This window comes from Hippopotamus amphibius, chromosome 12, assembly GCF_030028045.1.
Source record: "Hippopotamus amphibius kiboko isolate mHipAmp2 chromosome 12, mHipAmp2.hap2, whole genome shotgun sequence".
NCBI classification, from domain to species: domain Eukaryota; kingdom Metazoa; phylum Chordata; class Mammalia; order Artiodactyla; family Hippopotamidae; genus Hippopotamus; species Hippopotamus amphibius.
The window spans coordinates 19388251-19415541 of NC_080197.1; the positions used below are offsets into that span (position 1 = coordinate 19388251).

At 50.0% G+C, this 27291-nt stretch overlaps 1 protein-coding gene across 6 annotated transcripts in view; it reads left to right on the forward strand.

Moving 5' to 3' along the window:
- CHD6 (chromodomain helicase DNA binding protein 6) overlaps window positions 1-25991 on the forward strand; it is a 202145-nt gene extending 176154 nt beyond the window's left edge. For 2 of the 6 annotated variants that reach the window (XM_057701375.1, XM_057701377.1), the window contains 10 exons: window positions 5180-5240; window positions 5972-6188; window positions 7775-8013; window positions 9040-10623; window positions 13466-13617; window positions 14004-14210; window positions 15228-15680; window positions 17288-17482; window positions 18409-18528; window positions 23183-25991. In XM_057701375.1, coding sequence (XP_057557358.1) covers window positions 5180-5240; window positions 5972-6188; window positions 7775-8013; window positions 9040-10623; window positions 13466-13617; window positions 14004-14210; window positions 15228-15680; window positions 17288-17482; window positions 18409-18528; window positions 23183-24061 — 4107 coding nt within the window. In that variant the 3' untranslated portion in view covers window positions 24062-25991. Of the gene's footprint in view, window positions 1-5179; window positions 5241-5971; window positions 6189-7774; window positions 8014-9039; window positions 10624-13465; window positions 13618-14003; window positions 14211-15227; window positions 15701-15787; window positions 16015-17287; window positions 17483-18408; window positions 18529-23182 lie in introns of those variants that run through there. The other 4 variants (XM_057701376.1, XR_009048360.1, XM_057701379.1 and 1 more) reach the window with 4 other exon arrangements.
- The last annotated feature ends 1300 nt before the right edge of the window (window positions 25992-27291 follow it).

Here is a 27291-nt window from a genome sequence, read left to right on the forward strand (position 1 = left end):
CCCCTTCCCCTCCTTGGTATCCATAAATTTGCTCTCTACATTTTTGTCTCTATTTCTGCTTTGCAAATAAGTTCATCTGTACCATTTTTCTAAGTTCCACATAAAGGCGTTAATATACAGTGTTTGTTTTCCTCTTTCTGACTTACTTCCTTTTGTGTGACAGTCACTTGGTCTGTCCACGTCTCTGCAAATGATCCACTTTCATTCCTTTTTATGGCTTAGTAATATTCCATTTTATATATGTACCACATCTTCTTTATCCATTCCTCTGTTGGTGGACATTTAGGCTACTTCCATGTCCTGGCTATTGTAAATAGCACTGCAATGAACGTTGGGGTGCATGTATCTTTCTGAATTATAGTTTTCTCCAGGTATGTACCCAGGAGTGGAATTGCTGGGTCATACAATAGTTCTGTTTTTAGTTTTTTGAGGAACCTCCATACTGTTTTCTGTAGTGGCTGTACCGATTTACATTCCCACCAACAGCACTTCCTACCACAGTTGCTCTCTGTAAAAGGAAGGTGAGGTCCTATGCAAAGTGAACTAAGAAAAAACTCCCACAGGGAAACTTAGTGCCTAAAATGGTCAAATCCCACTGTAAGAAAAGTTCAGTGAGGGGGCTTCCTAGGTGGCGTAGTGGTTGAGAATCCGCCTGCCAATGCAGGGGACACGGGTTCGATCCCTGCTCCAGGAAGATCCCACATGCCGCGGAGCAACTAAGCCTGTGTGCCACAACTACTGAGCCTGCGCTTTAGAGCCCATGAGCCACAGCTATTGAGCCCATGTGCTGCAACTACTGAGGCCCACGTGCCTAGAGCCCATGCTCCGTAACAAGAGAAGCCACGGCAACGAGGAGCCCGTGCACCACAACGAAGAGTAGCCCCCACTCACCACAACTAAAAAGAAAGCCTGCGCACAGCAAAAAAGACCCAACACAGCCAATAAAATTAATAAATAAATTTATTAAAAAAGAAAAAGAAAAAAGTTCAGTGAGGAACTGAACAATGACTCTATTCTTATGAGTTGAGGGTTTGAGGGGTCTCTGAACTCAAACAGTGATATTTGAATGTAGATGGAGTACTTCCAAGCTTACAAAGCACTTTCCCCTTCAGTTAGACATTATTCTTATCCCCATTCTAGACAGGGAGAAACTCAAATAGTTTTAATGAGCTGCAAAGGAAGTCATACTAGCCAAGAGCAATGTCTCCCCGTTCACATCTTTTTCTAATTGCTGCAGTCTTTCCATTATAAAATCCTTGAATTTTATGTTAATGACATTTGATGTGTATCTGCTTTCTACAAGAAATTTATTAAGGTAGTAAGAAGCTTGATTTTTTTTCTGCAAAATGAAAACTGCTGTGGGATCTTTTTAACTGTGCCTTTGTGCACCTTACCTGTACACAAAGAGCTTTTATGTTCTCCTCCTGGCAGAGTCCTGTGTCCTTCAACCTGAAGCTCAAAAGTCACTTCTCAGATGTCTTTCCTCTACCTGATTTGGGCCTGGCAGAGTTGGTGACTCTTTCTGGTTTTCCCAGTGTGTGTAGGAGCACTCATCAAACTGCATGGCCAGTGCTTACTTATGTCTCTCTTAACGGCCAGAACGTGGACTCTAGACAAATAAGGACTCCATCCTTCCCACTGTCGGAGCTCCTGAATCCAGCACAGTTCCTGGCAAGCAAATGCAGGAAGGCAGCTCATCGCTGCTCTGTTGGTCCTGGGGTTTCTTTTAGTCACAACCAGACCAAAGAGGGGAGGCAACCAGACCAAAGAGGGGAGGCAGCCAGGCCTGGAGGAGCAGCCACAAGCAGCGAGGATCTGCTGCTCTCAAATCAGGAAACAGCCCTGCACCCACGGCAGAGAAGTGCCACATGTGGAGCTAAGTTACTCTTAGTGACTGACTACGTTTGATACAGCCACGTGTGTCTTCAGCCACCAGAGGCAGTACAGCACAGTGGTTAGAGCTCCTCATCTGGGGTCAGGCCTTCTAAGTTGGAATTCCATCTTCACCACTTAATAACTGTATGTAGTATTAGATAAGATTATCAACCTCCCATTCTGCAATTTCCTTCTGTCTAAGAAGGGTCATTTAGTTATTTAGAATGAATAAATGGGGAAAACACATATCAAGTACTCAATATAACATCTGGCCATTTACTGACCTGTAGACTTTTGTTGTTACTGCTGCTGTTTTCCACTGTGTCATGAAGCTGTGCTTAGAGAACGCACTTCGGTTGAAAGGTAGACATACTGAGGGCCCTCCAGCAGTCGGGCCTGGGCGTGGGTATCTCCTCGGTGCCCAAGGCTGTATATCGGACATCGGCTTTGTGCCAGCGTTTGGTTACACGCTTGGCATAATCAACCCATTTGTACCCCACAATCACCCTGTAAAGTATTATTATCTCTATTTTGCAAATGAGGAAATGAGCTTGAGAGAGATGGAAACAGCTTGCCCAAGGCCAGAGAGCAGTGGACTGTCAGACGCCGAACAGAGGCGGTGTGCTCAAGATGGAGAAACTGGAGGTTGGAACCAGTCCATTGCCTTTGCTTTGACAGTCTTACTGTGAGCACTCTCTGGGACCCTGCTCTCAAATGATTGATTCATAGTTCTTCTGAGATGAATATTTCTTTCAGATTGATTCACAGAGGCAGAAGCTAGGATACTACATGTTCAGAGACAGGGCTTTCCATGTGCTTCCTGCAGTCCCAGTCTGTCACACACTCACATTAAATTGGTTGTGACCATAAGAGTATGACATCTTTTTCACTTTGGCTGTTGCTAAGCCAGGTCTTCTCCTTTGTCATTGCTAGAGAGGGGGGCCTACCATCAAGAGAGGGCAGGAGACAGAAAGGCACTTACTGATACTAGAATCCTTCCTTACTTGAGAGTTTGCCTGAGGCCAACAGAAACCATTAGAGAGACTGGAAAAGAAGCCTGCATGTCATGTGTGTCTGCCTCACACCAAGCTACCCCTGTGATTTCGGGGTATGGTGGTGCCCACGACAGCCGCCTATATGTCATAATAAGGAGCACAGCAGCGACTCCCACATTTCTCAGGCTGTAGAACGTTTCTCAGTCTAGAAGTGTCGATAGTTGCAGCTTTCAGCATTCTAAGGGTCTTCATTGGGTACTGTGAGGATATTCAAAAATGTTCTCTGTGGCAGGAAAGGACATAAGGCATGGTTGGTTGGTTTTTGCTTATTTTTTAACTTCCTAAATGATGGGAAAGGCTGTGACAGCATGTTTAAGTGCCACTTCAGGATAGTACAGTGGATCAGCTTGAGGTTTCCTCTCTTCACTGACACTGCATGGCAGGAAACAGTTGTGGCCAAAGAAGGGAGATTAAACTAGTGTTCTCCGATTCTAAATATGTTTCACTCTCTAAATCGAATTATCAACGGGACTCTCTTTTTGCTCTTTTTTGGACAGCTCAGTGGTTAAAGTTCAGGCTCTCATCAGACTACTATATTTGAAACCCACCTCTGTCCCTTGGTAGCCATGTGACCTTGGCAAGTTACAGAACTTTCTAGGGCTTGTTTTCTGCATCTGTAAAAGGAGGATAATAATAGTTTCTACCTGGGGAAGCAGTTCTGATGACTAAAGGAGATGAGCCATATAAAGGGTTTTGCACCATAACACACAGTTCTCGGTAACGTCAGCTATTATCACTATTCTAGTGAGAAAGAAATACATTCAGAAAATGCACCCCTGCCCCTCTGCCTTTTCAGGGTTTTCTCTTTCACGTCTCCTTCCACAGTATTAGGGGCCCAAGAGAGTGGTTTGAATTTTAACTACTGGCAGTCATGGGTGTCTGTCCATCCCTCCTGAGCAGAGGTACTGCTGTGCTGGGCTGTGTGTCCCAGTTTCTTGTAAAGGACCAGACAGTAAATATCTTAGGCCTGGGGGCCAGTCGAGTCTCTGTCACATCTTCTCCTTCGCCGCCTCCTTCTCTTTCTCCCCCTCCCCCTCCTCCCTCCTCCTCCCTTCCTTCCTCCTCCTCCTCCTCTTCTTCCCTTTAAAAATATAAAAACCATTCTTACCTTCAGGGCCACACAAAAACAGTCTACAGGCTGCAGATTGCTGACCCTTATTCTGACCTGACCCTGTGTTCCACCACGGCCCAAGTCATGAATCCCAGGGTTATTCTCACCTGTCATTCAAGTCAAAAGGTGCCTGTCAGAAAAACAAGAAGTTAGGTGGGGAAATGGGTGAAATACGTGGAGATTAAGAGGTACAAACTTCCAGTTATAAAATAAACAAGTCACAGGGGTGTGATGTCCTGCACAGGACATGTAGTCAGTAATGCTGGAATAATTTTGTGTGATGACAGATAGTGAGTACACCTTTGGGGTGATCATTTCGTAGTGTATAAAGATACCGAGTCACTGTGCTCTACACCTGAAACTAATATAATATGTCAGCTTTGTTTCAGTAAAAAAAAAAAAGTTTTTGTGTTGAAAATGGAGTCCAGTTGAAGACTAGCACTGTCTCTTCGCCCATCCCCAAACTCCCACATGCTTTGAGTGTAAGGAGCCTTTGAAGTTCATAAAGGAATCCGCTGGAGCCAGCTTGACATATACTCCAACTTGGATAAGCTCTGTGCCTGCGATATTACTTCATATTCTCAGCCTCAGATCATGATTTTAATTTTAAATTCCTGGAAGTTTGCGCCATCGGGTCTCCTGTCTGGAGCAGTCGTGTTTTAGGAAAATAGCGTCTATTGCTGTGAAGTAAACGCAGCATAATGAACAAGAGCGTGACACTTTCTCACAGCAGAAATCCAGAAATGCAGGCACATGCTTTATGAAATGACAGTATCAGATTGCAAGTGGTGATGGTAAAGCAAATATTTAAACTCACAACTGAAATAGTGCGTGTAAAACGTCGTTGCTGAGGGAGCGTGCCAGTTCATCATTCTTCAAGCTCATTCCCTACAGGCAGAATCATTCCACACAATTCCAGGAAAAAAAAAATTGCTTACTTTAAATAAACTGCTTTCTGGCTCTCTTAAGACTGTGCATAAGTAAGCTTTATTCATCAGGGACCATCCTGATGTTTGAGATGTTCCCGGGCGGGGATGTCTCTTGTGCATCTTTACTCCTTCTGTATAGGAACTGGGTATCTGAGTTGGTCTCTTCTGAGCTGCAGGTTTGCTGATGGTGTGACTTCATTTCTCCCTAGGAGAGTTCCAGTGATGGAGGTGATGGCATTTTGGGTGAAAAGAAGGATGACGGCCGGGCAGGTGAGACTGTGTCCTTCTGAAGGCAAAGAAAAGTAAGGTCCCTGTTTGTAGTTATCCTGGAGTTCATGTGTAATGAAAAGAAAAAAAATACTGTTTTTTTAAGGAGGCTGTTTTTAAAAGCCAGTTATGTTGACCTTCATCAAAACTCTGCTGGTGTCACACATGGAGCTTTAACGTGGCTCTGGCCAGCTTCCTCCGCCTGGCACTGAAATTCAACAGTGAAATGAAGTCAGGATGGAGTCTGAGAGATAAAAAGGAATCGTGGTTTCATTGATTTTTTTTTTTTTTCTTTTGAGAAAAGTTAGGGGTATTTGGTTTGTTCTTTTGATTGTTTGTTTTTCTAAAAATTGAAACTTAATGGAGGCTTTGGTGTTTGAAAGGCCCAGCTACGCAAAGGCCCGTAGCTCTAAATGGAAACAGCCCCAGAGGGTACACTTAGTCCAGTGCCTTAGAGCAAGGCCCTTGAGTTAGTTCTGCCCCCACAGAGGGGCACATTTGCATTGGAGAGAGAACAGAGCCCACCACACCTAAAGCTACTTCTCAAGCACAGGCACAGCCCTTCCAGCTCTGCCTAGCTCCTGAGCTGATGGTTAAACAGCAGCTACTTCCATTAAGTTACTGAGTCAGCTTTAGTTTTCTTAAAACAAAGGGGAAGAACAGCAACCAAAAAACCCAGTCGCCCTTGTTTCAGTTCCGTTTGTAAATACTAATATCCTCACTGATGTTTGAAGCCCAGGATGGCTCCGACCCAGACAGATCGCCCTGGCCAGTCTCGTCCGCACTCACAGCTCGTCTCCGACGCCTGGTCACCATTTACCAGCGCTGTAACCGCAAGGAGCTCTGCCGACCTGAAATCCTGGGACCAGGAAACCAGGGATACTGGGTCCAGGAAGAGATGTTCCGGAGATCCTCAGAGATGGATCTCATCAACAAGGAAGCCCAGAAGAGGTAAAAGCCAGTGGCCAGAAGGGGAAGGGTATGCTGAGCTGCCCACAGGGTAAAGGTGACAAAGGGAACACTGACAGCTGGAGGGCAGGTGTCTGGTGTTCTCGTGTGGAGTCAGGTTTTCTCTAGATCAGTTAAATCCAGCCTCCAACTGCAGTGGTGTTGTCAAGCTGACTGGGGAGTCTGGTGAGATCTAGGACACCCTCTGTTCACAGTTCCCAGGCTTGTGTGATTTTCCAACCTTATCCTCTTCCCTGAGTTGGACCCAGTCTTTGGGGACGTTATTTAAACACCACACCGGCACGTACCAGGTCATATTCTTTTAGCAGCAAAGTGAGTAGTGTGCATTAGAGCTGTCTTATTGTCGCCACCAGTCCTTATCAAGCTTTGAGAGCAGTAAGCACCATAAAATACCAGCCCAGAAGGAAGGAGTTACTTGCCCATCTGAGCATTAAGTTAAAAATGGCTGCCGAAGGCCAGTGCAGGCTAGGAGTGATGCCACAAGAACATATCAACGAAGCTGGCATTCTTTAAGTCTTTATATCTCTCCATCCTTTTACTGTAACATCCAGTGAATTCAGATTGCTTCTGTGCACTCCTGGCTTTATGAAATTTGGTAATTGGAAACAGTTTCTCCCACCTAGCTCCAAAGAGAGAACCAGAGCCCCTTCTTCCCCGCTTCTCGCTTTTCCACTGACCCCCTCACCCCACTCCTAGCTAACTCCCTCTGAGGGTGGCAAGAACCGTGCCCAGGAGCTCCTGGTAAAGACTGGGAGTGTGTAGTAACCCATTTCCCTAAGTTATTATCTTAATCCTGCAGGATGTAGAATCTAGAGAGCCTTTGTGTTCTACAAAAGATTATCGTTGTGGGCAAGCTACCTACATAAGACCAGGGAGAAAGCCAGTGTGAGATGGGAGTTGGGGAGGTGGGTGGCTAAGGGAGTTGCTTCCCCTCTGTGGACCAGTTTCTCCATCTGTGAAATGAAGGAAGTGAATTTAATGGTCTAGAAGGTCCCTCCAGGATTCTATGATTCTCAGTTGTCATACGGCAGAGGGAGATAAGGCAGAATATTTAAGCATATAGAATACTTTTAATATAAATTAAAATCTTTATCTCCCACAAGAAGAAATGAACTAGGTAATTTCTAAAGTCGCTGAATCAAGGGGACTTCCCTGGTGTCCAGTGGTTAGGGCTCCTCCCTTCCACTGCAGGGGGCGCAGGTTCGATCCCTGATTGGGAAACTAAGATCCTGCATGCTGCACAGTGCGGCCAAAATAATAATAATAATAATAATAAACAACTAAAATAAAATTGATCAATCAAGAGATATCAAGTGCACACACATGATTTGAAAGTGGTGGTAGGCTGAGGGGCTGTTTTTGTTATAAGCCACTTGGCTCAACCTAACTTGAATAAAAATACACAGTAAAATAGACCAGCTCTGCCTGCTGTCTTGATTTCCTGGACTCTCCAAGTAGGCACTCAGTAAGTAGTTGTTGGCTTTTTTTACCACCCACCCCCCACCCCACCAAAAAAAAAGAAGAAAAAGGGAAAACAGCTTACTTTCCTTTTCTGATTGCCTCTCTAGGTGGACTAGGAGAGAGCAAGCAGACTTCTACAGAACAGTGTCTTCCTTTGGTGTCATTTATGATCAAGAAAAGAAAACCTTCGACTGGACACAGTTTCGCATCATTTCCCGTTTGGACAAGAAGTCGGACGAGAGCCTGGAGCACTACTTCTATAGCTTTGTGGCCATGTGCCGCAACGTCTGTCGTCTGCCAACCTGGAAGGACGGTGGTGAGGACCCTCTCTGTCACTGTATCCCAGGTGTGAGAAGGAGAGAACGTACTTATTTGCAAGGTACAGTGTTACTTTAGGCATAACTATAGACATGGAGCCTACATGCAGAATTCAGGTAAAGACTAGTGGGTTTTCACAAATCCACAAACTTCTAATTTGGTCCACCCTCATAAAATAAAATCTGTCTCCTAAAATAACTCCAACACAAATTGAAATTCAGATTAAAATATCACAGATATTGAGAAACTACTATTAATTACCTTTTCCAAAGTATGCTAACCTACTGTGAATTTTGCACTTTCCTTAGATTAATCTCATGTGTTGACTTGTAGCTACGGAAAATTAGTGGCTGTCATTTAAACTTCCTGGGCTCCACTAGAGACCCTTTCTGAGAAATTTCTTCCAGGCTGGAATTTGCAGTAGCTTCCTCCCAGTCCCTCTTCCGTCTTGTAGCAGTAGGTTAACTCTCTCTGGACCATGTGACTGTATTCTAAGAAAGCTGAAACAAGCCTACTCAGCGTGCATTCTAGGCTGCCGGCAGCATGTACAGACACCCCACCTTTTGCCCCCGTGTGGCACAGTTAGGCTGTCTTCATTAAAACCAGGGAGCTGTATAGATCTAGACCTTGGAGTCATGCTGACAAGACTTGGACTGGAGTCCTGGTTCTGCCACCATGAGCAAGTTGCCTAATCTGAGTCTCCCTCCTCATCCTTACACAGGGATGATGATGGTATAGCATAGAGCTTTTGTGAGAACTAAGTAACAGCCATAAAGTAGCTAGTAAGAAGGTACTTAGTACATGCTTATTGACCGGGAATTAGTATTTCCAGAACTGGAGTTTTCAAGCTCTTCTTTCACCCTCACTGGGTCTGTCTGTGTTTCATAAAAACCTTCCCTTCTATTCTAGCTTTTCATTTTAGTGGGGCCACTAAGGCCCTGCCTTGCTGAGGAACCAGGGAGTCAAGCTGTAAAATCAAAGATGCAGGGGCTTAGGTGGGCAGGAAGTGTCCAAGGGCCACCTTAAGTGACAGGCTTTGTGTTCACCTTTGTAGGCCCCCCAGATCCCAGCATCTATGTTGAACCCATCACTGAAGAACGGGCCGCAAGAACCCTGTACCGCATTGAACTGTTGCGGAAGGTCCGGGAGCAAGTGCTCAAGTGTCCGCAGCTGCATGAGCGCCTCCAGCTCTGCAGGCCCAGCCTCTACCTCCCCGTCTGGTGGGAGTGTGGGAAGCACGATCGGGACCTGCTGATTGGCACCGCCAAGCACGGGCTGAACCGCACCAACTACTACATCATGACCGACCCCCAGCTCTCCTTCCTGGACGCCTACAGAAACTACGCCCAGCACAAAAGAACCGACTCCCAGGCACCAGAGAGCCTCTGTTGCCTTTACCAGACCAACTCCAAACTGTATGAGTCTCTTGCATATACTCAAATGAGCAGGACTTCCAAGTCCCTTGAAAATGAATCTGAGCATCTACTGAAAATAGAAGGTAGAGATGATCATCTTGGTCCACCCAGGGGCAGCTTATCTGACATGACTTGTGAAAACTTTATTTCTAAAGTTCAGGATGTCATTTCTATCACCCATGATGAGAGTCTGCTGCCTGAGTCCTTGGAGAGCATGATGTATGCTAAGAAGGCACTAAGCCAAGAGCCAGGCTCTTTTCAGGAGAGGCCAGGTGCCAATACCGAATCCAGACAAGATGCCGTGGCTGTCTCAGCAAGCAGAGATGGGAACTGCCAGCCTGGTGGCCACGAGGCAGAAATAGCCTCAGGCCCCTCTTTTATGGATGCTTTAGAAGCAGGAGTAGCTCAAATGAACATTAAAAATGGAAAACACTTGCTGATGTCTCTTTCAAAGGAAGGGGAACTCTGCTGCAGCGAGGCAGGGCAGAGACCTGAAAGCATTGGGCAGCTGGAAACCAAATGCCTAGCCTCGCCTTCCTTGGACCAAGGAAATGAGAGTGGGTTTGTTGACATGTGCAGTCTGAGTGTCTGTGACTCCAAAAGAAACCTGTCATCAGATCAACAGCTAATTGATTTATTAGAAAGCAGAAGTTTAGAAAGTAAACTGATGTTGGGTCAGAACCACAGCGATGAGGAGGAGGAAGACGAAGAAAATGAGGAGGAAACCCCAGACCTGGCCTCAGGCATAGGGGAAAGGCTGGAGGTGTCGCCTCTCACTGAACCCATCGCTCGGATGGCAGGGGGGAGGAGCCGTGGCGGCTTCCTTGTGGACGAAGCCAAGAGAGGAAGCCTGGCAGCCAGAAGCCAGCATCCTGCACCTCAGGGCGCTTTTCTTTCCGCAGCCTGTCAGTGTCACTGCAAACACGTGGAGAGGTGGACGCGTGGCCTCGAGAATGATGAGTTTGAAGTGGAGAAACCCCAGGGTTACAACCTAGACCCCTTCAGAAGCAAAGCCAATAATGTCACAGTGGGGGGCCAGGCCGCTTCCGTTCTACCAGAGCCGTTTCAGGTGAAGCGTGAACGTTTGAAAGAACCCTGGAAAGACAGTGCGGAAGGGAAACGAGGTTTCCCTACGTATCCCGCAGGGAGCGAGCCCAAGGCAGAAGACACGGAGTTTGAGAGTAAAGATGACGACGACAGAGACGGGGACTGCCAGAGTCGAGGTGCGGTGCGTGGGGCCCTGTATCTCGGATAAGCCAGTCCTCACAAGACAGGGCGGGCGAGGGCATGGCGGGTGTTAAAGAGTTTTACAGCCTCTGAAAGGGACCTGCTTGCACACGCTGTGTGTTTAAAAGCAAAGGTCACAGACCTCAGTCTGAAAAGGAGGCAGCGTAGCTTAACCCTGATCATTCCAGAAAATCGAGGGTGATCCTAGACAGTCACAGCGCCTTGGCTAAGTCAGCTGCTTGATTTGGGCAGGGGCTGTGTGCTGCTATGTGGTGGCTGCCAGACACGGCGTTGAGGGGAAGGAATTTGTTCTTCCACCAGGTAAAGTGCCACAAACTGGGTAAAGTAGAACAGCTGGGGAACGCCAAGAAGCTGCGGTTTCACGAGGGTGCAGGTAATTTCTCAGGAGCACCACAAGAATACAGATAAGCGTGATTTTTATTAACGTGAGCAAAGATCACGCCACCTACTCACGTCATGGTCAGAATCCTGTGTTGTGATGTCGGCGCTTTGGGGCGAGATTCCTTTAAATAACTGAACAGGAAGAAGAATAACCAAATGACATGCAGCTCAGCAAAAACGCAGATAGATTTGATCTTTTTAAATAGAGAAATCTTAGGAAGGGATTTTAAAATGATACTCTAGGTGACCCTGAGATTTGTGTCTGCTTTGCAGCAATGTGAACATAAGTGATTAGAGATCCTGAGCAACAACCAACAGGATTTAACTTTTTCACTGTTGTATTTATGTCTTCAGACCCAAAGAGGGCATTTAGGGTGAACAAAGGATAGCTCTATTTATCCTTGTTTTAAAAAAAAAAACAAAACTAAAAAATACCTTGTTGGTGCCTGGCCTGGTGCCAGGGGCCGAGTGATGCCCAGGGATTCAGGCAGGCCGGCCCCTCCCCGCCAGGACAGTGACATGAGGGAAAGAGAGAGGCGCTCAGCTCCCCTCCCTGGGTTGTCCTGCTTCCTGTTTATTTCTGAACTCCCACCTTTGGTCTTAGCCTTGTGATTACTTGGGGAAGGTTTTGAACCCACATGAAAGTGTGCACACCAGCCAGGTTGAGGACAGAGAAACCAAACTGAAAGCAGCTTCATCGGCCTGTGGCCCCAGCCGACCCAGGAGGAGCCAGCCCACACCTTGTCCATCCTCCTCACCCCAGGACACGAGAGGTCCCTGCCACGTGTGGAATTACATGTGTACATTTCTATTTGAACTCTGTTGTGCGGAAAATCACCAAATACTCAGTCCTGGGAAGATGCAGACTAGTCCAGTGAGGACCAGGTAGAGGAGAGCTGCTCTGGTGCTGATGTCCTCTGGTGGCTCTGGCCACCTGGCTCTGCTGGGGTGGGAGGAAGCAGTGAACTTGATAGGCTTTGGTGAGCATCACGTGCACTGGGGGTTGGGGGGCCCCTTGCCCCAGTCTTTTAAAGAGGCTTTGGCAGACCCCAAGGGGCTCCCCCACCCATGAGATGTAGGAGAGGTGGGGCAGAGGGGGTTCGCCCTATTTCTGAGACTAGAAATCTGCAGCCAAACGAGCAGGAACCAGCACAGCTGTTAGTAACCGACACAGCTGTCGGGGCCAGCCCCCTGGGCCTCCTGGCTCCTTCTCCAGGGTTTTCCCTCACACAGCATTCTGCTTTTCTCTTAAAATTTAAATTCAACTTCTCTGCTTAACGCCTTTCATGGTGCTTCCCATTGGATCTAGAATAAAATTGGAATTTTCTGTCCTAGCATGCAGAGCTCAGCATTCTCAAGAGATCCTGCCTGTCTAGCCTCATCTGTGTACTTTCCCCCAGCTGTCTCTTGTTCCTCAGTGCACCCTTCCCCCACTGCCTCCTCCTCTTCCTGGGTGGTCTCTCCTTCAAGCCAGGGGCCCTCTCCACCAGCCTTCCCTTCTACCCAGAGGCCTTTCCCTCTCATTCCCTGTCAGGGCATCTTGTTTCTTTCCCTTTATGCCCCCACCCGGGTTTATAACTGTAACCGTTTATAATTAGTGCCTTTTCCCGACTGTCTTTCCCTCAAGGAGCTGTAAGAGCCTGGAGGGCCAAGGCCATACCTGTCTTGTTTATCCTTGAATCCCCTGGCCTAGCGAGGCCCTGCTCCTGGTGAGGGGGTCTCTGCGGCCCCCTGGGAGACTTGTTGCACAGTCGAAAGTGAGACCCTGCCACATTTCAGAGGATAGACATTCCTTGTCATTTCACCTCGAAAGAGGTTCACAACTTCTCCTGGACGTTATGCTACGGCACAGTTCATTCCCTGTCATCTCTGTTAAGTGGACCTTTGAAGATGCATTTCACAAGTGAGAATAAAGTTCACCACTGAGGATTGAAACAATGAGTCTCATTTCCATTTCTTTCCATCAGTGAAGTACTTTAAATGTCCTGGGTTTCTTTGCATCATTTTTTACATAAATCAGGTCTATTTTACCTTCGTTGTAAGTTTCAGGACTTTTCTTCCTTCCTCACTAATGTCGGCCTCTTGCTGTGTTAGTTTCCTACACCGTAGCGGCTTCTGCATCAGGGCGTGGTGTTCACTTTCCTCTCATCCGCTGCACCGAATGGGATAGCCTCTTTGTGGACCTTCATCATTGCTGCTGCTGTTGTTTGGTTGTGGATGCAGACTCTTTATTGGATGACTTGCGTGGGTAGCCCTAGAGCAGGATATGCCTTTATGGCTTAAGAGTGTGCTTCTGGAAGTAGAAGCCATGGTCATTAATATTCAGTTTAAAATAAGCACAGAATGGGCTAATTAAAAAAAGATCAGACGTCCTGATCTTTCAGATCACTGCTATTTCCCGAGTGCCTGATTCGTTTTTTTAACCTTCCTTCCTAGATTATCCAGGGAAGTACTCTGAGGAGGAGAGCAAGAGCTCGACCTCAGGCATCGCAGGAGACCTCGGGGACGACCTGCAGGAGGTGCGGGCTCCCACCATTGCTCAGCTGCTCCAGGAGAAGACCCTCTATTCCTTCTCCGAGTGGCCAAAGGTACCTCCCAGAGCTCGCACGCTGCACCCAGGGCATCCTCAGCTTTGAATCCTTTCCCTTAAACCTGTGAGACTATTTCCAAGTAACAGACTCAGACAAATGTTTACTGCCTTTAAAAGATATTAGTTTTGTGACATTAAAGATACGTGTGCCTCATTAGACTGTAAGACGGAAGTGTCAGCTTATCTCCGTGTTTACAGCGCTGCAGCTTTTCATCGTCACTGTCCAGACTCTTCCGTCTCTTTTAAGCCTTGTAAAATGAGTCCATTTGTGTGTGCACTTTTCTAAGCAACTCCTGGTTAGAAAACTCGCCACTTGATTTAAGGGGCTTTGTGAATTCAGGTAACTTGGTACTTGCTGCTCAGAGCTTTTGCTCTTTGTCATAGGATCGCGTGATCATCAGCCGCCTGGATAACATCTGCCACGTGGTGCTGGAAGGGAAGTGGCCATCCAGCCAGCAGCACGCGCCCCCGGCCGCGCTGCCCGCCTCCGTGCTACCCAGCAGTACTGGTCCCCGCAGCAGCCTCTCGGAGCCAGAGGCATCAGAACACATCTTCAGCAATGGCGCCGCGCTGGTGGCCCAGATGCAGAAGGTGAGAGCGGCAGAATGCTGCTGACCTTGAAACAAAGGATGGGGACACTTTGCACTTCTTGATTGAGTCGTTCATTCCGCAAATACTTACAGAGTGGATAGGTTTTGTTTTTGTTTTGTTTTTGTGGTTTTTTTTGGTGAAGTCATTAGTGTTAATTGAGGAATCTGGACTTTATCCTGTAGGCAGCAGAGGCTGTAGTTTTGGAGCGGGGAAGCGCGTGATGAAAAGGTGTTTGCAGCTCAGTGGGAGTGGTGTGCAGGTTCATGGGAGATGGGGGTCAGGGAGGGGGCGTGCCTCGGGCGGGGAGGCAGGTGGGCATCTGAGGAGGAGAGAAGTTCTAGACCTGCTTAGTGGCAGAGTGGCTCCAGAGAACGGGGGGGCTGGGGGCCTGGCTTGATGGCTGATGACTCTATGGAAAGGGAGGCGTGAGCAGGTCAGATGTTCAGCTCCTGAGGACTGAGCACAGAGGCAGCAGACAGAAATGAGGGAAGTCAAAGCAGGAATGAGTTTTACTTGAGGTTTATAAATTCACATCAAAACTCAGGTTTAAGGCAGTGGTTATTAGCACACTTGCTCTCGCTCTTGGCCGCACACTGGACTCCACTGGGGACCCTGAGAAGCTCCAGATTCTGACTGAATTGGTCCAGAGTGTAGACTCGGTACTGGCTTTTTTTTTTTTTTTTTTTTTTTTAAACTTCCCAATTGATTCTGATGTGCAGCTGAGGTTGAGATTCCCAAAACTATGATCTTCCAATTCCAAATGTAGTAGTTCACAGACTAGCAGGGGCTGTTAGCAGCATCTGGGAACTTGTTAGAAATACAGGCTCTCAGGCCCCCTGGTACAGAATCTGCGGTCTAACAAGCTGTCCAGGTGATTAGTACTAAAGGTTGAGAAGGCTTGAGTTAGAAGTTCTAAGAAGGTGATCACTAGCCCCAAGGAAATCGGGCCTGAGAAAGAGCTGGCATTCAGCCACAGAGGTGGCGTTCATACCTCTCTTGCCACATGTGTGTTCACAGGAGAGCTTCTTGGCTCCAGTATTCACAAAGGATGAACAGAAGCACAGGCGTCCTTACGAGTTTGAGGTGGAGCGGGACTCAAAGACTCGGGGCCTGGAGCAGTTCCCCGCCACCCACGGGCACCCGCACATCGTCCTCAACGGCTGGCACGGAGAGTCAGCGATAGACCTCTCCTGCCCGTCCGAGGTGTCCCCGGGGGCCACGTCCCCTTTCCCCGTGAGCTCAAGCACCCCCAAGATTGGGGCTATCGGTTCACTGCAAGGAGCCCTTGGCATGGACTTGTCTGGGATTCTGCAAGCTGGCCTGATCCACCCGGTGACGGGACAGATTGTCAACGGTAGCCTCAGGAGAGATGAGGCTGCCACCAGGAGGCGGAGAGGCAGGCGGAGACACGCTGACGGAGGCGTGGACCTCATCTTTCTGAAGGAGCAGACACTGCAGGCGGGAATCTTGGTGGGTGTATGAGCCACGAAGTACGTAGACCTCTGTACACTGAGCCACAGACCTTCTTCCCCAGACCCAACATTTTTTGATTTACGGATCTTTTATCTCTGTTTCAGTTGTCCTGCTTATTTTCTCTTGTCATCAGTTGCTCTCAGTCTTTTTTAGACGTTAGACAGGTATGAGTCCGTCAAGGGCCCTTAACCTGCGTGCAGCCTGGGAAAACAGCCAGGAGGTCTCTCCATTTCACACGGAAACAGCCCGGCCTCCAGTGTCTCGGGGCCACTGGTGATCAAACGAGCAAAGCAGAAGCAGGGCTGAGTTTGCAGCAGCAGCGTTGTTCCGGGTCAGTGGGCTCTCCAGGAGCTGGGATTAGGGCGTCAGGACGTCTTGAATGTTAATCCTGGCTCTCCTGCTTGACCTGCTGGTGACCTTGGCCCTCCTTTGCTCCTCTGTAAAGTGGGGGCCACAGCTGCTATCACAGAGGGTCGCTGGGAGGCTTCCTGAGGTCACATCAAGGTATTCTCAGCTCAGAGATCCTTGTAAACAACAGAACGGGACAGAAACTGCACACCCAGCCAAGAGGGGGCCCCTCAGACATTGCTTAATATGTCAGAGACCGCTGACTCCTCTCTTTGTATTTTGATTTTTCCCATTTACTGAATTTTGAGCTCCAAAACAGAATCACATTTCACGTTTTCTTACTTTAAAAGGAATAATAACGAACAGTATTTATTGAGTGCCTTTGCCAGGCACAGCATTCAGGGTTTTACATGATTGTCCTATGTGATTTTCACAAAAACCCTATGAAGGTGTTGTTACTATTCCCATTTTAGAAATGAGCAAACTGAGGTGCACAAGCATTAAATAATTTGCTCAAGATTATCCAGGTGGTACATGGCAGATCAGGGAGCCAAACCAAGGACTTGGTTCTCTGGCACCAGAGAGCTCCGCTGTGGTGGTCGCTCTTTGTTTCCCTCTTAGACTTCCTACATAATTTGGGAAGCTGAAACGGCAGGCTCTTCCCCTGTTCAGTCCTCCAAGTTGTCTCATTTTTTTAGTGGTGCAAAGCCATAGTTTTCCTGTAATTATCGTAGGATTCCAGTGGAATGAGTGGAATTTTTTTCCTTGGCCTCAGAGTATTTTGAAAAACGTATTATGCAGACATTTATTTAGCCCTGGCATCGTGCTTTATCAGTGGAGCCTGTGTAGGCATTGGGAGTGCAGGGTTGAGTACGGTGGGCATTGGGAGTGTAGAGAACTAGGTAAGGCAGTGGCAGTGTGGCGTTTTCTGTTACGTGAAGCCTGTGAGGAGTGCTCCGGGGGGACAGCAGTGGGGTGGCCGCTGCTGCCGGGACTGTCAGTGATGGCGACAAAGGCGGCAGCAGGGAACCTGAGCAGATGGGACGGCACGAAAGTCTTCCTGGGAGATGAGGGGAGCGGCCGGGCACAGGGAGCATCCAGCAGGTCAGGAGCTTGTGTGGGCGGCGCGCTGTCGGGCCCAGGCGGAGTCACGTTCTGGTGGGAAGATGCAGACAGCACCCTGTGTGTTCTCCCTTGAGAAACTAGTTTCCGTTCTGTCATGATGAACTGCACGTGCTTGTCTTCCCTTCGTCCAGGAGGTCCACGAAGACCCAGGGCAGGTCCCCCTGAGCACCTCACACTCTCCTGAAGGGCCGGTGCCTGCCACTTCCACGCCGGAGCCGGTCCCAGCAGCCAGCAGCCAGGCCGAGAAAGCCATCCCCAGCAAGAGCCTGCTGGACTGGCTGCGGCAGCAGGCCGACTGCTCCCTCGAGGTCCCTGGCTTCGGCGCGGTGAGTGTGTGTTGCTGCCGCTGGTGGGTGCCGTCTCTGACACGGAGATGCTGAGGGGGACCGGGAAGCCTGAGAGCAGTCTGTGTCCTCTGAGAACATCATTGGAAAGTAGGGGGGAAGGTCTGAACTCTGGTTACGTTTTCCGGTAACAGAAGCTGCAGCCCACGTCAGAAAGCCATGCCGGAACGTAGACGTGCGACATCTTATGAGGACAGAACTTGCCTAAGCTCAGCCCTCCCTTCCCCCAAATTACCACATTCGTGAGCTCACAGAGGGTTCTTTAGGTTGCATAAGCGCTGCCCCTTCATGGAAGTGTCCCTGTGTATTCTTTTCAAGTGACCAGATCACCACTTAGAGGTGATGGATTAGTTTCAGTTACTGCTCGGGAACTTTCCCTCAAGTCCTCTGACTGCCTCTGCCCTCAACCCTTCAGCGAGGAGTCTGGGGGAGAGGACCCCTGAGCACCAAAATCTTCCCCTGGTTGTTCTTATTTGCTCGCCAGCCCCACCACCGCCTGTGTGCTGGGCACCTCTTCTCATTAGGGAGATGCAGTGGTGGGAAGCTCCCGAGGAAAGGAGGATGCGTTCACAGATGCACGGCCAGGAAGGGAGCAGTGAAGAGAGAATCCGAGATGGTGATTAGGGGGAAAGGGCTAGGGATTAGGGGAAAGCGCTGCCCTGGGCCCCGCGCAGGGCAGCCAGGCGCTCTGGTCTGGAGGACCAGGGGGCCCCCACAGGAGGCCGGTTTTCCCGCTGGCTGAGGAGCACTGTGGCTTTAAGGGGAGAGCCTAGGCGAGGGCCTAACCCAGCGGGTCCTGTGCGGAGGGTCATGAGTGAGAAGAGAGCAAAACCAGCTGAGAGACCCACCCTCGTCAGAAGAATCTGTGGCAGAATGCTTTGTAATGTTGGTTTCCATTTGCCTCCTAGAGTTTTTCAGACAAACCAAAGCAGAGGAGGCCACGCTGTAAGGAGCCTGGAAAATTAGACGTCAACTCCCTGAGTGGGGAGGAGAGGGTTCCTGCTGTCCCCAAGGAGCCCGGCCTGAGGGTAAGGAACAGGCATCCCGGTGGAGCCCAGCCTTAGAGACTCGGAGAGAAAGCTCCAGCTGGCAAGGGGATAGCCAGGCGACCTTCCCAGGAGGACCAGGGGCCTTGCGGGAGGTTGATACTAGCAGCGATACGTGGTGTCGGGGTGTTCTCGCCAACAACATGACCTCCGTGGCCATTCGCTTTCAGCCTTTACCTCTGAAACTTTGGGGTGAGGTTTGAGCTTCAGCCATTCCCAAAGCTTGATTCCCTGCCTCACCCCCACCCCCACCCCACCCCACCGCTCGCCATTTTAGAGGGTTCAGGAGAAAAATACCTTTTAACTCTTTATCAGGAATCTGTTTCCACTGTTTAACAAACTTCATTACTGGAAATTTTCATTTTCCAATCTAAGTTTTTGTGGCTACCATTTAAGACATTTCCTCCCAGTCTGTCCTCGCTGGCAATGAAAAACAGCTGACTCCAAGCACTGCCCTTTTCCTATTATAGAACCATGAGTCTGGAAGCGACTTCAAAGACATCTGCAGATACTTGTAGTGGAACGAATCTGAGTTAATTATAGTCTACAGATGAGTACAAATTTGGACTAGAAAACTCATAACCTCTAGGGGGCGGTAACATTTCAACCTGAAAATGTGTTGAGCTTGGGCAAATGATACACAAATGTGCTTTTAACCTCCTCACAGTGCATTCTGCCCAAATAGGGCGCTTCTGAGGCTCCCTGTGGGGCTCTGCCCTCCTGGGTCGTCCTGTGAACTCGCAGGCTCTCCCCAGTGCCTTCCTTAGCGCTCTGCCTGCTACGGCTTTCCCGGGTATGAATTCCCTTCTTAGGGGGATTTCCTAGATGCCGCTTCTTTATTTTAGTTCCAGGAGACCACCCACCCTAGTCATTTCCTGCTTGTTAATGTTCTCAAGGGGCTGATACGGTCGCCTGGAGGATCATTCCTGCGGCAGCGCGGCAGACAGTGCCCTCACTCCTCCCCGTGTGCTGCTGCGGTCTCTGGGGCCGCTGCTTGTTAGAAAGTTTGTTACGTTGGAAAAGCCTCCCTTTGCCCCCCATCTTACTTATTCTCGGGACACCCGCGCGCCCCCCCCCGCCCCAACCTAGACCTGCTTGTGCTGTACAGGCTGATTCCATGTCAGTTCTCATCCCTCTGTCCCTCTCGGCCCCGCACACGGCCTCCCCGCGCTCTCCTTTTATCAGGAGAGACCCCCAGTCCTTAGTTGATGGAGTCTCTGAGCTCTTGGTTTAAGGACATGGTTTCCCCCTTGACTTTTTCACTTCTTTCTAAACATCTTGATCATTTCCCTCATGTTCTCTGGAAATTAACGTTCATCACTCCCCTGCAAGCGCCGACCCCCTGCCAGAAGACTCATTTCTGAGCTGCCTTACAAGCCAGCCTCTTACCAGAGATGCGCTTTCCCTCCTTTGTTAAATGAACTCGGGTGCTGCCTCGGGGTCCTCTGGCCGCAGTACAGCCCGAACAGGAAGCACACGTCCGCCTGGTCCTCGGGACTGCTCGGCCTTCCCAAGGCCCGCCCCTCCGGGGACCGGAGCCTCTGGGGTGTGCTGCACTGTGTCTGTCCCCTAGAGACCTTACCGTTTCTTCTAGAAACACATTCAAATCCCACAGGGAACTTCTTCCTGCTATTAGCCCCTTCTGCCGTGTGTGCAGCCGAGCCCCACAGACAGCATCACACAGGCCGCGGGCCTCAACGTGAAGAATTCCCGCCTGGTACATGGTGGCCGCTCATCATTAAGTGTGTGTACACACGTGCACATGCCTCATGTTTTATATGTGAGTTATGTTTGTTTCACATACTTGTGTGTAGTGGGCGTTTTCTTTTTCTTGTTTCTTGCTGAAGGATTTGACAGTAAATTGCAGGGATGACATCTCTCCCCTAAATAAATGTTTCAGCATGTCTCCTGAGAATGTTTTCCCACATAACTGCCACCACCATCACATGTGTCAGTATTAGTAACATTTTGCAGCTAGCCCATATTCAGATTTCCCCAGCTGTCCCATAAATGTCTTTCAGGGCCAGTTTTTGTTTTGTTTTGTTTTTAGGGTTTTTAAACTAGGATGCGCATACTGCATTCGGTTTTTAGGCCTCTCTCCACTCAGGAAATGTTTGTTGGCCGAACCTACTCACCTTCCTGGGAGGAACGAGGAAGTTTTGGTCACCACCTCCTTCTCTGCCTCCGCCCAGGAGCTAAGTTTTAGAGCTGGAACACGCAGGTGTGGGATAAATGCTGCCCTGTGTGGGTGAAGGACATTGTGGGGTGGGGGCGCCCGGGCGGTCACGTGGAGGAGCAGACCCGCCTCCCGCGCTGCTGAGCGGCTGCCCCTCCGCGTCTTCCTCTCCTTGGCCTCCCCCGGCCTACCCTGGAAGAGGAAGCGGCTCGGTTCCCAGGGTGTAATTACCGGGAGGGAGAGCTGCCAAAGCCCAACTTGGCCACCGTGTGTGGTCGCCGAGCTGCTGGGAGGGGCACGTGCCCCGGGTGGGCAGCCGAGGCCGGCTAGGGTGCTGCTCCCACCGCAGGAAGAGGTGGAGCCGACTTCCTCCGCCAGCTCCCCACGCTCTGCCAAGGGCGCAGCCCTGTTCTCCTCACCCGGGGCCTTCCTGCTGCTGCTCTCTGCTCGGAGCGGCAGCCGCCGGCCAGCCTGGGCCTTCTGGGCGAGTTCCCAGTTTTGAAGGGGCCCGGCGTTGTCTACATCAGTGGTTCCCAACAAGGGCGGGGACCTCCTGATGCTTGAGGAGTGAGAGCTGAACTTGGTGAGCAGGGCCTCCAGGACCAAAGGTTGTGCGGGATCAGGCTGCTCGAAGTGGGCTCTCCAGCTCCAGGTGGCCTGATGAGCTCAAACTAAAGTGAGTCAGAGAAGGTCTGCTTTACATGTAGAGGTTGCTTGAAAGGAAGGTGGAGGCATTATTCGTCAAGCTCGGGGCTTCTTTTCTTCCCAACAGAAAGACTTCTAGGATTGAACAGGCCCTCCCCCTGAAGAGAAATGGGGAGAGTGAGGGTGGAGCATTTGGGGGTATAAGAGAAAAGACACACCTGAGACCTCTCCCTGGCTCTCAGGGAAGAGGGCTTGGAAAGCTTTGTGGCCAAGTGGCAGTTCCTGTGGCCAGGCCCTGGGCTGAGGTGGGGCGCCTGGCAGGGGCTTGAGGCTGTGGTCTCTCCAGAACAGGGCAATCTGCACTAATGGGCTCAGGCTGGACCGGTGAGAAGTGATGCTTTTAGCCTGGCCCCACCCACCACATCCGACCATCTCTCTGTAGAAACAGGAACCGGGCAGGAATTGCTCCCCCAGGCATCATCCCCAGACCCGAGCAGCCGCTGAGGACAAACCAGCTTACAGAGCTCGGGTGGCTGGTCGTGTGTGGGAATCAGACAGGTGGGCTGGGGCCGCAGGGCCTGGGCTCTCACTGCCTCCATCCCTCACCAGCTGTGCTCTGGGGGCAAATCCTGCCCCTGTCGATCTATGAGGAAGCAAGGGGACTAAACATGACGGTTCCAGAGGTTTCTCCCTGTTCTGCTTTTCTAAGTCGTTTTTGAGAAGAGTTTTCTCCTCAAAGTTGACCATCCTAAATCTTTTTTGCCCGTGGTTTTTCTTTAATATTCTTTGGGAAATTGAAGGACAAATATAAGACCTCGGAAATATTATTCCTGGGGACTTGGGAACATTCAAGTGTGCATTTTTCACATGTGTGAGAATCTCTGAACTCCCTGTAAATCGCCTGGGACGATAGTACCAATGGCAGGGTGAGTGTGATGGCCAGTTGTGGTGCTCGTGTCGTGGTACCGCCGTCAGCCATGCAGCTCTTCTGTTACCACCGCCCCTTTTGTCAGCGCCTCTGACAGTCAGTTTACCTCGCTGCTGAGACCCTCGCTGCCGAGAGGAGCAGGGCGTCCCCGTCGCTGCTCATCTTGGAGCCCACCACACACGTGTGCACTGAGAGCTTGAGCTGCTCTTGGTGTCGCCCACTGACCTTCTCTGTGCCTGCCCCTTAAGCAGAGACCTGTGGCATCTTCTCAAGATTTGACTTAGGTCCCATTGTCCTTTCTCACCCACCGCTGGGGGTTTACAGGTCAGGACCGAGATTCAGGTCTCCCTGCTCCCATGCCCTGTCCTCCTGCTCTGCTTTGTGGCATCAGTTAAAAACCTTCCTCTGTCAGGAGGGAGGCGCGTGCGGGGGTCTGGGCGAGGGGCGCAGCCACAGGTCTCGACTGCCGGCCTCGGCAGCACAGGCACTAAACTCGGGGTGAGGTAGAGAAGACGAGCTCGGCCCTGCACAAGCAAGACATGCAAACTTGTGAAGTCGTGCTTTTTTTGTTGCTTTTACATTTTACACATGAAACTACAATAATGTTACATCAGTTTTTCCTCAGTAAAGACAGCCTCGGCTAAGCCCTGAGGCCTCTGGCTGGTCCCAGCTCCTGGCACCCCAGCAGCCTCTCCGCAGGCCGGGTGCCGCGAGCGCCTTGGAAGCTGCTGGGTGGCCTCAGGCTCTTAAGGTGGGGAGGCCCTTGGGGCGCCGAGCCGTGCAGCCCCGGGGTGGGCAGGCGCGCAGGAGAGGCGGGAGCGGAGCCCCAGCGGCTCAGCCGCCATCCGGTAACCTTCAGCATCGTGTGTCCCTCTGTCCTTTTTCAGGGCTTCCTCCCAGAAAACAAGTTCAACCACAGCCTGCCTGAGCCGGTCCTCCGAGATGCGGGCCCCCGCCGCAGGGGCCGGCGGCCGCGGAGCGAGCTGCTGAAGGCCCCCGCGCTGGGGGCGGACGCCCCCTCCGGGATGGGGCCCCTGTTCATGAACGGCCTGGTCGCCGGGATGGACCTGGTGGGACTGCAGAACATGAGGAACGTGCCCGGCGTCCCCCTCACGGGGCTGGTGGGGTTCCCGGCCGGCTTCGCGGCGGTGCCCCCGGGCGAGGAGGTCAAGAGCACGCTGAGCATGCTGCCCATGGTGCTGCCGGGGATGGCCGCCCTGCCCCAGGTGTTCGGGGTCGGGGGGCTCCTCGGCGCCCCCGTGGCGCCCCCCTGCACCGCGCCGGCGCCTCTGTCCGGCACCGCCAAGAGCGGCCCGGCGGCGGCCGAAGAGACCGCGGAGGAGCGGCCCGGCGGCCGCGACGCCAGGACGGACGCGTCGGCTGAAGACAAGCCCGGGCCCGGTGCCTTCTCCGAGCAGTCCGAACCCGCAATAACGACGACCAGTCCCGTGGCTTTTAACCCGTTCCTCATCCCGGGAGTGTCCCCCGGACTCATTTACCCGTCCATGTTTCTCTCCCCGGGCATGGGCGTGGCTCTGCCGGCCATGCAGCAGGCCAGACACTCGGACGTGGTAGCGCTGGAGAGCCAGAAGAGGAAGAGGAAGAAGGCGAAGGGGGACAACCCGGAGCCTGCGCCCGGGCCGGAGAGGGAGCCGGGCGGGGACCAGAGCTGCCCCGAATCCAGGGCCCCCGCGCCCCCAGATAGAGAACACGCGGCACAGACCAGGGAAGGGGGCCCCCAGGACTCTAACGGTGACACCAATTAGAACTTCTTCATTGAAGAAATTATCGTGACTTGTAAGTTTCTTATCCCATAAAGGTTTGTTACTTCCCTCACTTCACTGTCATGAGAACCTGTGTTTCCATAAGTACTATTACCTACTTGATTTCCTGTCTGAGAACTGTGGCAACAGATGTTACTCGTCACAGGGCCTTGCCACGCCATCAGCTAAGTGTTGTTGACCTAGTGTAGGAGGCGCGGCACCCTCACTCCGTTACCCAGTCGTTCATTCCAGCAGTCGTAGTTAGGACAGGCGTGGGGACGCGCCCTGCCCCCTTCTCTTCCAAGTTTCCCACTTATTTGAGGAGGAAAAATGGCAAAAGAAAGCCGTCTAGGGATTTACCAGTGAAGAGCCGAAGAAGAGGCAGAGAGCAGCTCTTTTTCCTGTGAGCTGTGCTGAATGGGAAGAATGTACCGGGGAACCAAAAAGCACAGAGAAAGGAAGTGCTGGTGCATATTTTTTAGTTAAAATATTTCCCAGTTTTATCATGATTACTAAATGAGTAGGATAGGCAGAAGTATATAACTAATGGTTGAAACCGCATATATTCATTTCTTTCTAAAACAGAAACCTGACTGGTAGTAACACGACTTCCCCCTTTGTGGGTTTTCAGGCACCTGCAGCAAGAAGAAATAACCAACGAGGCATTATTTCATACACACGCATCCCCCCCCAACCCCCAACCCCACCCCCGAGTTAAAAGGGGATTCTCAGTACGAGAGAGCTGTACACACCTGGAGCTGTTACCGGTGACGGGTGGGCAGGAGGGGGACCGCACACAGAGTCAAGCACACGACTAGCTCTGCCCCCACCAAGGCCACTGCCCGGGCCTGGGTTCTTACTTTGCGTTTCCCTTCGCCAAGAATCAGGCTCTTTCTGGAGCCTGCAAGAAAATAGTCCCTCAACACTCTTAGACTTGCCAGGGATTTGAGGTTGTCAAACCACGTGTGTACCACCTCTTAGAATGCGACTGTGAAAAGTTTTTTTTCTCTCTGGATTTTCCTCTGCTTGGTTTTTACGTCGGACCCAGATCCCAAGTCATCGAGTTAGTGGAGACTGTGTTGCAAATTAACATTATTTTCCCTTCTTCCTCAGCTGCCCGGGCTGGGAAGAACTTGCCCGCCAGGCAGCCCTCACCCGCTGTCCTTCATCCTCCCATGCGGTCCCTCCCTTCTGCTGGCCTCACTCTTACCCACAGTCCACACTCTGAGACTTGAAAGAAGCTCGTGGTTCAGTCCCTGGGGGCACAGGGCTGTGCAGGACCGTTGGTCATGTTGGAAGTGTTGCTAGTACCAGTTTCACGTTTTGTTGTCACAATTTACTGTATTTTTTACTTTTTCTGTTACAGTTTTGCTATAATTTATCAGAAGGTCCAAAAGTTTGACATAACTATTTCAGTTTGCATTATTTATTTATGATGCTTTTGTCATTGTCTTTTATACATTTGGGATTATAAATTATGTAAATGTTAAAATGAGCATCTCAAAGAAGTCTGTTAAATCATGGCCGGAAAAAAAAAATCAGCTGTATTTTCAAAAAGTAGAGTCCCAGTTGTATGAATCAGAGTTATAAGTCAGACATTCTATAAACTGATCATAGAAGAAGAAAGAATCCAGTCATTGAACAAATTCTATTTAATGACATCTTTGTAGCATAGGTGGTCTCTAATGCTGACAACAGATTTCTTAGAAATGCTGCTCTCTATTTAACTAACATTTTGTTCAGTTTTGCCTCCAGTGGAAGCAGAAAGGGTTTTTTCAGCTGTTAAATCCTAAAAATCAATATAATTTATTTATGTAAAAAAAAATCACTCAATTGATATATTTTTGAACCTTTTAAGTACTAATTTTCTTTTTATCAAGTAGAAAAAAAAATGTATTTGCCCTAAATCCTTAAAATACAAATGCTATAAAAATTCATGTATCTTGAAAGCCTTACTGCAAACGAATATTACAGACATCCCGCAGAGCCTGGGTTTTCTTTGTCGTCGTCGTTGTTTTGTATGGAAAAGCTGCTTTCCCCAGGTTGCACTTAGAACCTCCCGTAGGTCACAGGGTTCAATATGGATTTGACTTAAAAACCCACCAGCATGCTAAAATCCCTTGTTATATCGAACCTGTATGTTAACTCTCTGGGTGTTTAGGCTTCTCTTTGACTGCTATTGTGTCCCTGTTTGCAAAATGAAAATGACACTCTGTGGATTATTTGCTCTGTAAGGCATAAGTGCTTCTTATGATTATTTTGACGTTTCCAAGAGCAAAAGCCAAATTTAAACTCTCTTCGGCAAACTTGAGCCTTTTCATCGAATTCCATGTCACTCACAGCCATAACTTTCCTTGATCATTCTTTACCCCATGTCTTACATAATAAATTGTCTGTGGTCTTGATCCTGGATTTAAAAAAGAAAAAAAGTTTAAAGTCAAATTTGTATTTGAGGACTTCAGTGACACTTGGATGTCTCTTGCTGCCTGGCACCTTGTGAACGCATCGTATGGTCACAGGAATCCCCTGTCTTTCCTAGGTGCTTAGTTTACGCCAGGCACCCTGTTGGGGGCTTGTTAGATATTCATTCACGAGGGTTGGCTTGACTTATCTCTTGAGCTACCAGAACACCCACTTAAAACAGATGCCGTGGAAAGGGGCGCAGCACAGCACCCGCTCCCTGGACTCGGGGCCTGAATGCTCACAGCTGATGCGTCCGCTTTCTTAAGCCCCATTCCAGAGGCCCCACCTCAGGTCACACACCTGGGGCTGTAGGAGGGCACCTCTGTGGGTTGGAACAGGCCCCAAAACAGAAATGCCTCCGTAGCTGACGTTCTTACTGCTCGTTCAGAACTTTGATCCTTAGCTTTGGGAAGCATGGCTTCTCAAGCCCCAGAAGGGCTGTGACAGAAGTGATCGACGAGGCTGGCAGGAAAGTGTCGGAGTCTCAGCGAGACTAAGCAGGAGCCCCACCAGCCTCAGCTTTGCTGGGTCCCTACCTGGTACCCATAGGTGGTGGATGAACAGCCTGGAGCATGGGTGGGCCATGGTTCCAGAAGGCCCTACAGACCTCTGCTGCAGTTTGCTTTGTAGATCTCTAGACTTCGGGAGCCCTTCTCCTGGGTAGAAGAATAAGTGGTAAAGGGTCTCAGTCTCACTCTTGACCTCCGAGCCTGCTGCAGTAGATTACCTCCTTGTAATAGGGTGGGAGACTACAGTTAGTCACGTACATT